The following is a 12,051-nucleotide window of genomic DNA, read 5'->3' as shown; positions in this document are numbered from 1 at the left end:
TCACATACTTTGATCACATACTAATCTGTATAATTTCTGAGGATTGAACTTTGAATCTTTGGCCACTTCTTACATCACAGAGACTGAACCAAATCATAATTTTGCAGCCTTGTCTATGCATGTTTACTATCCTGTACCATTCACTTGCTTACATCTTGTTTACTGTTGTTTATGTTGTAGAATATGTATGTTGTTTATCTTTAAAAAAGCACCCCACCAAAAAAATAACAAAACAAAAACCTGCTCATACCGGATGGTCAGATATATATTAAAATTGGTGAAAATCAAAAGAGACACTGATAAATAAAAGCCCGAGTGTGCTCTATCTGAGAGGTCAGGGAATAGCTCGTTATATTAGTCCCCAAAACATATCCGAAGAGTTTTCATCCGTTAAATCTCAATGATTGACAAATTGGATGAACAAAGACATGAATTTTTAAATGAGCATTTAATACCGCTGGGCAGCAGGCGGCAGTAAGGCGCTCTAACTATGGCTAATAACCGCCATTAAAATGAAAGGAGGAAGAAGAGAAAGCGGAAGTACAAGAGACGGAACATCCGCCTTTTGAGTATTCTGATTGGCTGTAATATGTGCGTGTCGGATGACGTTTCACCAGGGAATTTTTCAAATCGAGAAGAAGCGGACTGAGAGGCTGGAGAGAGACTTGCTCCACAACCATGCAGAGACCGGGGTGAGTACTGTCATGTGTTACTGAGCTCAATAAACGAACGTCAGTCTGCATCAAAATATTATCCAGAAAAAAAGAATATGGCCTTTTTACTCGTTACTCTCCAGTTAGTTAGCACAGTTCCGGTTATGTTAGCTCCGTGGCAGTTAGCTTTGGCGGCTAACTGAGCCCAGTGGACTGACCGCTCCGTCGGTGTTTGAACTTTTCAGTTAAACTCTCATCTCAGTCAAACCACGGGCTTAAAACACACACACACACACACACACACACACACACACACACACACACACACACAAAGGCGCCACAAACTCCACAGGACAGAGTTAATATAGTTCTTTGTTTGTTTTCTGTCTGTTGTCGTGTTTGTACTCTTTTGTATCTGCTAATTTGTTCGCCTCATGTTGCGATTGCTTTGTAGCGTTTTTGACTCCTTTTCACCTCATCTGTGTGTAGCTGTGCGTTTTGTAGTTTTTCCTATATGAGAGGTTTATCAGGCCCCTCGGGTGTCTGTAAGAGGCTTAATCTGGATGATTAACTACCAAAGCAACAACTTCCCTTCAGCATCTTTTGTGCTTGACATTGAGTCTGTATTGCTTCATCACTAACAGCAAAGGCAAGACTCCTCGGAGGCCTGGGCCAAAGAAGGCATCCAACATCGAGAAAGATCCTGTTGGGGTAAGTGAGCACCGCTGACTGGTTTAATCCAGTTAAAAACAGGCTCACATCAAAGTTGCAGTAAAAAAAAAAAAAAATGTAGCACCATTTTCCAAAAGCTCAATTTATGTTGCACTAATCTAGAGACTCTCCCAGATGCTCTATGAAATCAGAACATGATGCTTTTTGAAGTTTGTCTACTACAGAATTAGTGACTGACATTGTCGGCTTATAGAGCCTTAAAGATATGGCAAGAAAATTGGGTTCCTTTATCTGAATACCTGTATTTTGAGTGATTAAAAAAATTAGAGCTGGAATTTACTCAAGAATATATTTTTTCTTCTTAATTTAGGTATACTGTCGTATACGACCGCTTGGAGCAGAAGATGAAGACTGCTGTGTTGAGATGATTAGCAGCTCTACTATCCAGATCCATGCTCCTGATGGCCTTAAAGCCAACCGCAATGGGGAATACAAAGAGGTAAACTTTCTGTCTCCCTTGACGCTAACTTGTTTTAATTCATGATAACAATAGCTGCTGTTTTCCGTTTTCTGTTGAATGCCACTGTTTATTGACTCTTCTTTTTCTGGTACAACCATAGACACAGTACTCCTTTAAAAAAGTATTTGGTATTAATACCACCCAAATGGAGCTGTTTGAGGATGTTTCCAGGCCACTAGTAGATGACCTCATTCAGTGTAAGAATGGTAGGTTGATGTCTGTTATATTTGTGAAATAATTTCTAGACCAGATTAATCTCAGAATTCTATCAAAATCCCCATAAGTATTAAAAGTTGGCTTCTTTCAAGACGAATAACACAAAATAACAACCTTCTTTGGTTCAATGTACATAGGTCTGCTCTTTACATATGGTGTCACTGGAAGCGGGAAGACCTTCACAATGACTGGCTCACCTGGGGAAGGTGGTCTCCTTCCTCGTTCTTTAGGGATGCTCTTCAATAGCATTGGTCCCTTTCAGGCAAAAAGATATGTATGTGTTTCATTCACTTGTCGTTTGCAAAGTTGTTTTAAGAAGAGGGATTGTCCATTTAGATGAAATTGTTGAATTCTTCATCAGGTGTTTAAACCGGATGACAAAAATGGGATGGAGATTCAGAGTCAAGTTGACGCTCTCCTTGAGAGACAGAAGCGAGACAGTCAGCCATCAGTGCCAAAAACCCCATCCTCCAGGTAGGTTTTTTTTCCCACCCTCTCTTTCTCTTTTCCCCTCTTCACTTTGTGATAATTTATGGTGTTTAGGGAAACTGAATAAAGACTTGTTTTTAAATGCTGTTTTAATATGTTGTCTTCTTTGGGGGGTTTCTTTCTTTTAGACAGAAAGTAGCTGATCCAGAATTTGCAGACATGATCAGCGCAGAGGAGGCTTGTAAATCTGGGAATGTGGATGAAGATTGTTGTTATAGCGTCTTTGTTTCCTACATTGAGATCTACAACAACTATATTTATGATCTCCTTGAAGAAGCTCCATTTGATCCAATCAGACCAAAGTAAGAGACTCACAGATTTCACATCAGTGTATGTGTTTTTGGAGGGATTAAGTATAAACCAGAGGAAAAGCCCATTTCTCTCTGTTTAAACTAGTTAAAGGATCCAGGAATTTTGCATAACTTTACAAGATGGGCCACTTCCAGTTCCTAACTAAGCTATTTGTGTGACAATTTTATGCAGAGCCGTGTGTGTTTGGTGTACATAATTTTTTGCACTGTGGTTCTCTGTTGACAAGATTCACTTAAAACACCTGTGTTTTTTGTTAGGTGGCTTGGTGGAGGCCCGCTTATACGGAACAATGAGTTCATGTATGTGGCCAGTTAAAGAATGCTGCACTGAAACTTTGTTAATAATAGTCATAACCTGGCTGTTATCAGTGTGTTTCCATCCCATTAATCCCAGCGATAAATATAGCACAAGTGTAGCTTACTAGTGCTGTGTCATTTTAGTGGCTGTTGTCTTTAAGATTGATTCCCTGCTCTTCGTGTTAATGCTGAGACAAAAGCATCCCTGGATGGCTTAAGCTTGTGTGCTGAACCCCTATAGCTGTTTTAGGTGTCTGAGTTGTGATAATTTTTTTTTTTTTTTGTGTGTGTGCACTAACATGAAGTATTTTTTTCATTTTACTTTTGGCTGCTTGTCTAACTGAGGCAACACATCACATTGCTACGCAGTTGTTTGTATGTTGTTCATTCCTTTGATTAACTTGTTTCAGACCACCTCAATCCAAGATTCTCCGCGAAGATCAAAATCATAACATGTATGTTGCTGGCTGCACAGAGGTAGAAGTGAAATCCACAGAAGAGGCTTTTGAAGTTTTTTGGAGGGGTGAGTGGTAAAAATAACTTTCCCTCCAAGTTCCATTATAATATATTTAATGTGTTCCTCTAACATGCAGATCGGCCATTACATTACATGCTTTGGCACACAACAAGGTGTTTGACATTTTAAAATGTGCAGGAAATTTTGTGGAAGCCATCAAAATACTTAGAGAAAATAGTCATTGTAGTTTTACCAAACTTCTCTATCAGATATAAGGAGGCTGGCAGGATTTTCCTTTGTTACAATGTACATGCAGAGCTAACACATAAGAGTAATTTTGAGCTACATTTTATTAATTGTTCCAATTGGACAAACCTATTTGAACTCTGCTCTTACTGCTGTTGTTAATATCCGAAAATATTAATGATCCACTCTCCCAGGACAAAAGAAAAGGAGGATAGCCAACACTCAACTTAACCGGGAATCCAGTCGTTCCCACAGTGTTTTCACAGTAAAGCTGGCACAGGCACCACTAGATGCTGATGGTGATCACATTCTGCAGGTGACTTGCAGCTCTACATTTACATATTGAAAGGATCTTCACCTTTGTGGGAAATGTAAAAATAGTTTTACTATAAGCAACAATTTATTATTATTATTATTATTATTATTATGTTTTTGTCAGTTTTACACATGACGCTAATCACAGTGTAGCAAAGAATTGGCCAAATAACGAAAAGAACACGTCATCTGACCTTTCCTGATGCCAGCGGTGTGTTGTTGAAATACAGGACAAAAACCAGGTGAGCGTGAGCCAGCTGTGTCTGGTTGACCTGGCCGGCAGTGAGCGCACCAGCAGAACCAAAGCAGAGGGAAGTCGTCTTAGGGAAGCAGGTCAGTTGATTTCTTCCTGTGGGCTTTGCAGTTTTCCCTTTGCCCACAAACTTTGTGAAGCTACTTCATTGTATTTAGTTGTAGTGATTGACCCAAAACTTCTTTGATGGCTCATCTGCAGGTAATATTAACCAGTCTTTGATGACATTACGCACGTGTATGGAAGTCCTGCGTGAAAACCAGATGTGTGGAACCAATAAGGTTGATATATTATCATCTCTATCTATTCTATTCTATCTATCTATTTCTACGTGGAGAAAAATCCATCCTAATTTTTACTGCTGGTAATTTTACAGTAGTTTGTTTCACAGAGCCTTTTTTTTTTTTCTTCTTCTAGATGGTGCCATACAGGGACTCTAAAGTTACTCATCTGTTCAAAAACTACTTTGATGGAGAGGGGAAAGTCAGGATGATTGTATGTGTCAACCCAAAGGCTGATGATTATGAAGAAACAATGGTAAGACATTGGATTTCTTTTTCAGAATGATCTCAATGTAGAATGTTATCTCTTCAATCTCAACAGCATCCACATCTTGATAATTTGTATGTACTTGCAAATGCATCATGGCATCTGCTGGCTGGTTTGCCACTAACAGACGAAGATTTGAAATGTTGTTAAACATGCACTTCATGGTTGTGCTGCTTGTAGTGCCTCCCAAAATAATATTTTCTCAGCCTAGTTCCATAACATAAATAAATCACTTTCAAATACGGTTTCACCATCTGGCTGTAGTTGGTGATGCGTTTTGCTGAGATGACCCAGGAGGTGGAGGTTGCACGACCAGTTGACCGGCCAATTTGTGGCCTTGCTGCTGGACGTAGGCACAGAAACCAGGCCTTCAAAGAGGAGTTATCACGTCGCCTGGCAGAACGTGGGGGTCCCATTAATGCTGGTACATTTTCCTCAAGTTTTTACCAATGTCTTATTTAATGTTTTACTCTTGCATGTCTGCAGCTTTTATCTGTTCTATACATTTTGTTGCTATTTCCACACAAACTGAAAATAGTATCTGAAAAGGTGAAAATATTTTTGTGTGTCAAGCAGGAGATGACCCAGTTCTGGTCACACAGCTCACAGAAAGCCTCCCAGCCCTGCCTCCTTGTGAGCTGGTGGACCCAGCTGATGATCAGACACTCCCTCGTCTGATTGAGGCATTGGAACAGAGGCATCGTATCCGTCAGATGATGGTGGAGCAATTCCACAAAACTGGTACATGGCCCCTTTTAACATGACATAAAGGCTTCTTTGTTGATTTATTTAACTAATGAAGGATGAAGTTTGAAACATTTCAAATATTTAATGACTCTAACCTTATTCCTGTGCTTTTTTTCAACAGCCAGTACACTGAAGTCCATGTTTGAGCAGTTTGATGGGCAGCTCAATGCAAAGGAGACTCATCTGCATGATCAACAAAGCAAACTCAACCAGAAAGACAAAGTTATTATGAACCAGAGGGCAGAGATAGAACGATTAGAGAAAAAATCCAAAACGCTGGAATACAAGGTATGCTCTCCTTTGCTTACTCTTGTTCCCTATTCTTTGATTGGCTTGGAAGGTTTTAAGCAGATGCTTGAATAAAATATGTCACGTTTTCTGCTTCCAATATTCATCTTCAGGTCGATATCTTGCAAAAGACAACAGATATGTATGAGCAGGACAAACGTTCACTTCAGCAGGAACTGGAGACCCGTGAACAGAGGCTACAGAGAGAGCTTTCAGACAAGAGGCGCATGGAGCAGCGGATGCAGGGCATGGTGACAGACACCAAACTCAAGTGGGAGAAGGAGTGTGTAAGTGGCATGATTAACAGAAGGCTGGTGCCATTTGAGTGATACATCAAGGGCTTTCACACATACTCTGTAGCCTGTAGTCGCTTGCCATTTCAGATCAAAAAAGTAAATGCCATGATTTATTTTCCTCCCACCATTTTGTAAGAACGGTAATTAATGGCCTGTGCTTAAAGCAAATGCGATGACTGATGTTTTAAAATTCTGATCAACTTCAGTCTAAATAGTCACTCAAGCATGGTTTGGAAAATACTGGGTATAGCACATAACGGGTGATAATTGTGCCTTTTTCAATCAGCATAATTATCCATTTATCTTCTTAGCTATAGAGATGTTAACTAATGGTAAATTAGCAAAATTAAGATTTCAACTCAGAAAATGCTTTTGACAGATTTTTTGAAATTAATCTTTGAAAGAGCAAAAAAAAAGAGAAAAAACAATCCTTATCCTGTTCCTCAAGCCTCTTCCACCTGTTGGAGGCTTGAGGCACAAGACAAAGTACAGTTCAAATACTGGATCTGAAGGGCAGGCGCTATACTGGCTGAAATTCAACCTACCAGTCATTTACTGGGGCTTTTGTCATTAGGAGAGGCGAGTAAATGCCAAGCAACTGGAGATGCAAAACAAATTGTGGGTGAAGGATGAAAAGTTGAAGCAACTCAAGGCCATTGTGACAGAGAGCAGCACCGGTGGTGGCTGCATTACTGAGCACCTAGACAAGCCTGAGAGACCCTCTAGGGAGCGAGACCGCAACATGCCACAGAAGAGGTCTGCCTCACCTTCACCCATTCCTGTGAGTTATTTACCTCTTATCCCCTGTTTCATCTGTGTGTGCTTCATAATTCTTTTGTGAAACGGAATTTCATGTGGAAGTTTTGCATGGAACTAATTCAAGTGATTACTGCTAACAATCACAATGCTTGGCCCCATTCCCTCATCACTTTCAGGACTTGTGCCAAACTCCCTTTCACCAAAATCAGGTCAATGTTAGGGCTCTTCAGGACCTTTACCCCACCAATTCTTCCACCACCCCCTCTACCTCCTCCTCATCTTACCGTTCAGTGGCTTCCTGCATCTCTGATTGGGAGCAGAAATTCCCAGTAGACTCAAACAGCGAGGCTAGATACACTGGCACTCCCCAGTACAGGAGCAGGACTCCTGCCCCCTGTCACAGCACCAGCAGTGTGGGTCGCAGGAGAGGCCACCGCTTGGCTCCAGGCACTGAGGCTCCTACAACTCTTGCCAATGGGCTAGACCTAGAGGCAGGCACAAGGGTCAGTGTGTGTGTATGTGTGTGTTAGAAGATAGATGGTTTTAAGGATATGTTGCTGTTCTCTGTGAGCCTGTAGCTGTGCTGTAGAGTAGAACTTTGCCTTGTAAGTCTGTTTGTTTCAAAATGCATCAGGTAGAACTACTCCATCTGTTTTGGTCGGTGAGCTAGTAATCCTAGACTTGCATCTAAGCTTTGAGTGGTTGATATCATGCTTGTAGTTCTTTCTGCTGCCTATTGCCTTTTCCTTTTTCCTTTAACTGTACCATACATTTCAGTCATACATCTGAGGAAAGCATCCTTGCCACTAAAACAAACGCACAAAACCACTTTTACCGCATAGAAGCAATGCTACAGTTGCTGCTGCTCTTGAAAGAGTTGATGTGGAAAGTTCAATATTTATTTATTGAAGAATTCATAAAAAATTGAACAAAAACGTGCATACATCTGTCGTTGTATTGAGTGATTTGATGTAGTATTCTAATAGTTTTGGATCCGCTCTGCTTCAGAAAACATCTCAGTACACCTCTGGTGTCAAAATCCAAAATCACATTGAGGTGTTTTCGTGCATACTTGGATGTGAAATAGCATGACCACACACACAGATACCAACCGACTCAACTAAATATTAACATGTTTCAATTCTTTACAGAGATGTAAAGTAATTGCAAACCCTTCATTAAAAGTAGAAGTTTTTGCATGTGGCTTTGCATTTGTTGACCCATTTGGATTCTGTTTTTGTGCTGCTTTGCATGCCTACTGTTTTTGACTCCACTGGGCTTTTTTCAATGCAAAGTATTTTCATTGGATTGTGATTTGAGTTTCCATTATCTTTCAGTAATACAATCATTATCCTTTGCTAACAATAACACCCTCCATTTTCTCAATTTTCACTGCTTACCCTGACAAACTTGAAATTGTCACGTGATTAACTTTATGGTTTGTCTTTCTCACACTGGGAACACCAGACGGCCCCTCCAGTTCATCCAATGCACAGGCGCTCACAGTCTGCGGGTGGGGAGAAATGGGTAGACCACAAACCAACTTCTAATTTGGACCTAGACACTGTCATGCAGCCAATCATACCCAATGCAATCAAAGTTTCGACCCCTAACGAGAAAGCTCTGTCTAAATGCCACAAGTATGTACTTAGACATCAAGAGCTTGCCTCTGATGGGGAGATCGAGACAAAACTGATCAAGGTAAAACTACACAATTGCCTAATTTGTCGTTTCTGATTAATTTATATTTTGCATGAATTTGATTTGACTTTGAGTTAATTTCGCGCTATTCCCGTTGCTCGATAACAATGGGACACTGCTCCCATTTCTCATCGTTTATACACATTTCCTCTTTATTCTCTGTTCAACATTTGAGCTCTTTTTTAAAACCTACCCACAGGGTAATGTTTTTAAGACCAGAGGTGGAGGACAAGCTGTGCAGTTTACTGATATTGAGACACTAAAACAAGAATGCCCAACAGCTCCAAGGTACAGTATAACTTCAACTACCACAGGATGTTACCTCTGTGTGTACAGAGCAATGTGACATTCTGTCATTCAGTTGCCCAAAATAGCATCAGTATCATGTAATGATCAACTCTAAGTAAAAATGTAGTCAAAAGCAATGTACATTTACATTGTTGTGTTTACACAACTCATTCAGCAAAAATTTACTTAAATACAGAAAAGGAAAGTTTTTTTTTTTTCTCCCTTCTCTTAGAAAGCTAGACTTCTAAGTAGTAATCACTAAGTCTAGCTAGTGAGAGTCAAATTGAAGTAGATTTCAACATTTCAACAGATTATCATATAGATTCACTTAAACAGTACATAAATTTATAGTGTAATATTTGGATGTGCATGTGACGATAATTTTGAGGATTTATATGTTAAAGAATGATTTTTAAAGTAAATTCTTCAAAAAGGTGATCCAAATAAAGTATAGAGCTCCCTTCATATGTTTTTACAGCTGATGAAATGCCTTTTTGTTTCAGTCGCAAGAGGCGGTCAGGATCTGTAGAACGACCAGTTCAAGTGGAGGACATCGAAAACAGAGTAAGAGCTTAACTCCCCCCAATGTAAACATGCGATTGGCACATTTTTCGTTGTGTTTGTCTGTAGGTATTGAGCAGTTCGGTCAATGTGTGTAATATGAACTGGAAAATTTGAGGATGTTTGTGCAGTTGTCATAATTTGACAGATTTTTTCAACGTTTTCCTACTTTAGGCTCCAGTGACAAGTTCAAGCCACGGCCATCAAAAGTAAGTAAATAAAACTGTTTTATGGGTTTACCATGTTATAAAACTGTTCACTTGGATTTTACAATGACTGATCTGAATGGGTTTTTTTTTTTTATTATCATTTTGTTTCATTTCTTACAGACGCAGGAAGCCTTAAGTTGTACATATCAAGGAACTTTTTTCTACCTGGCAACGTGGAACTGGTTACACTACTATTGGACAAATGTATGCGACCACCATATGGAACTATGCATCTTTTAGGCAGATCATTTTTATCCTGTACATGATGAACAAATTATGGCCCAGTTATACTTTGAATCATAGCCACAAGCTGTTTATTACTGCAGAATATTTCAGTTGAATTTTGCTCAGTTATTTTGCTTTGTCCCTTTGGAATGCTAGAATTATTACTTCTTAAAGACATGGAGATATTAAATAGACCTATATAAATATTTTGTTTACATTGAAAGTTTTGTTATTTAATCTTTTCACTGCCTTATACTGCTTTCCAAAGATTAGTGCTTTAGATTAATGCTTTAGTGCCACAGCTTGGTGTTTGTTTTTTCATTCTCCTTCTTATTTTTTTAAGGATTATTAGATATAACACTGAGTTTACAGCTGATGGTAAGAAAACAGACACAAGATACAGTTGTCGTTGCGCTTCAGCTGTAAATGTAGAGAAATTTGGCAGATTTTACTGAGGCAATCTTAGAACGCCAATGAATATGTAATATGAAGCTTTTTACTTCTGTTTGTGGAAACAGCTCTGGAGATATGCTCTTTTTGGTGGCATTAAATTTATTTGAGCACCAATTGTTGTTATAATGATTTCTTAATCCAAACACGGAAGGATTTAATTAGTTTCAATCATTCTTAATTTTTAAACAGCTTTAGTTTTAATTGTGTTTTTGTAAGGTTCTCCACATATTTGAAGATGATCCAGTTTAAACAGCACAGCCCTTCACCAGAATCCCAAATCTGATGATATTTAAAAGTATGGAGAAATTCATTTCATAGGTCTTGTTGTAGTTTTTATATATGTAGTTTTATTTATATATATACACACACACACACACACACACACCTTCTTCTTCTTCCTATTTTCTTATTAACCAAATGGCAAGAGCCCTTTGACTGACTCAACAAGCAGCAATTGAGGAACGTTTCTTCCTACTTTTTGTCAAAGCTGCATTGGCCCACCCTACTATAGGGCAAAAACTCACTTCATTGACTCTACGCCTCTCAGCAGGTGAGAAATGTCAAACCAACCTTCATGATGTAGTCATACATTAGGTCTGTTCCTCGTCTCCAAAACAAAAACAAAAAAAAAAAAAACTGCACTGAGTTTGCCCTTGTTCTGGTTGTGTAAAATTCCTCAATGCATTAAGTGAAGTGCTATGAGAATTATGGTGTTTGATACAAAACTGAGATTATTCCTGTATTTACTTTTTAGATAACTGACTCTGTTTTGCGGGAATATTTGTTTGGAGCATTCACATTGCAGTGAATTGGCTTATTATTATAAAATGCCCAACACAGTAATTATTTGGTGGGTTTATTATCTGGTGAGGCAAATAGGATTGCCATGCTCAAAATGACAGCCAACTTGCAGTTTGTAATATGAACAGCAGGTGGAACTTGGAGAGCATATTTCTGCACTTCAGTCACTGAGAAATCAGCTCTGCTTCAAATGTAAACAGAAGTGCTGATAGGAAAAGCTTTAGTCTGTGTGCAAATTATTTTGAATATATAATTGACTGCCAATATGGTAATTGATACATTATTTACACTACCAGTCAAAAGTTTGGACACACTTCCCTATCCATTTAAAGTGTGTCCAAACTTTTGACGGGGAGTGTATGTTAATGTTAAATGTAAAATGAGAAATCCCAAACTAAACCGTTTGATTTTCATTCCCAGGTTGAAATTTCGGCTGACAAACAAACCTATCAATCTTTGGCTCACGAGCACGGTTCGCTTTAGAAATGCAGTACCACTGTACAAACTGTTTTTGAAGGTGGATTTATTTCACTTACTTTGTTTGACCAGCAAGCCTTTAAGCAGTGTCGGAGCAAATACCACAAGAGTGTTTCCTTTACTCAAACATTCACTAATGTCTTCTTAAACACCTTTCTCTTATCTCTCATGGACTTTTTGTTTGCTTTGGAGCACTGTATTTGATCCGTGACCTTTTTGTGTACTGCATGTAACCGAGTGTGAAAGTGAGCGATTTCAAAACACTGTA

The 12,051-nt window shown here is 39.0% G+C and overlaps 1 protein-coding gene across 5 annotated transcripts; it reads left to right on the top strand.

Moving 5' to 3' along the window:
- The first annotated feature begins 640 nt into the window (after nucleotides 1-640).
- LOC115040868 (kinesin-like protein KIF23) lies at nucleotides 641-10,610 on the top strand. 5 transcript variants are annotated; one of them, XM_029497964.1, is made up of 24 exons: nucleotides 641-692; nucleotides 1,298-1,364; nucleotides 1,696-1,824; nucleotides 1,946-2,051; nucleotides 2,199-2,335; nucleotides 2,423-2,535; nucleotides 2,679-2,852; nucleotides 3,120-3,161; nucleotides 3,569-3,681; nucleotides 4,056-4,177; nucleotides 4,407-4,509; nucleotides 4,631-4,710; nucleotides 4,847-4,966; nucleotides 5,243-5,402; nucleotides 5,558-5,719; nucleotides 5,847-6,013; nucleotides 6,127-6,300; nucleotides 6,884-7,090; nucleotides 7,245-7,571; nucleotides 8,536-8,769; nucleotides 8,969-9,057; nucleotides 9,561-9,621; nucleotides 9,793-9,827; nucleotides 9,948-10,610. In XM_029497964.1, the coding sequence occupies exons 1-24, from the start codon at nucleotides 679-681 to the stop codon at nucleotides 9,961-9,963; spliced, it is 2,952 nt and encodes a 983-aa protein (XP_029353824.1). In that variant the 5' UTR covers nucleotides 641-678; the 3' UTR covers nucleotides 9,964-10,610. The 5 variants fall into 5 exon arrangements, with proteins under 5 accessions (XP_029353824.1, XP_029353823.1, XP_029353825.1 ...); XM_029497963.1 differs by having other exon boundaries at nucleotides 5,555-5,719; XM_029497965.1 differs by lacking the exon at nucleotides 3,120-3,161 and having other exon boundaries at nucleotides 5,555-5,719.
- The last annotated feature ends 1,441 nt before the right edge of the window (nucleotides 10,611-12,051 follow it).

Source organism: Echeneis naucrates, chromosome 3 (assembly GCF_900963305.1).
Source record: "Echeneis naucrates chromosome 3, fEcheNa1.1, whole genome shotgun sequence".
NCBI lineage: Eukaryota > Metazoa > Chordata > Actinopteri > Carangiformes > Echeneidae > Echeneis > Echeneis naucrates.
The sequence above is the reverse complement of the archived record's forward strand: the minus strand, read 5'-3'. Positions and strand labels throughout refer to the sequence as shown.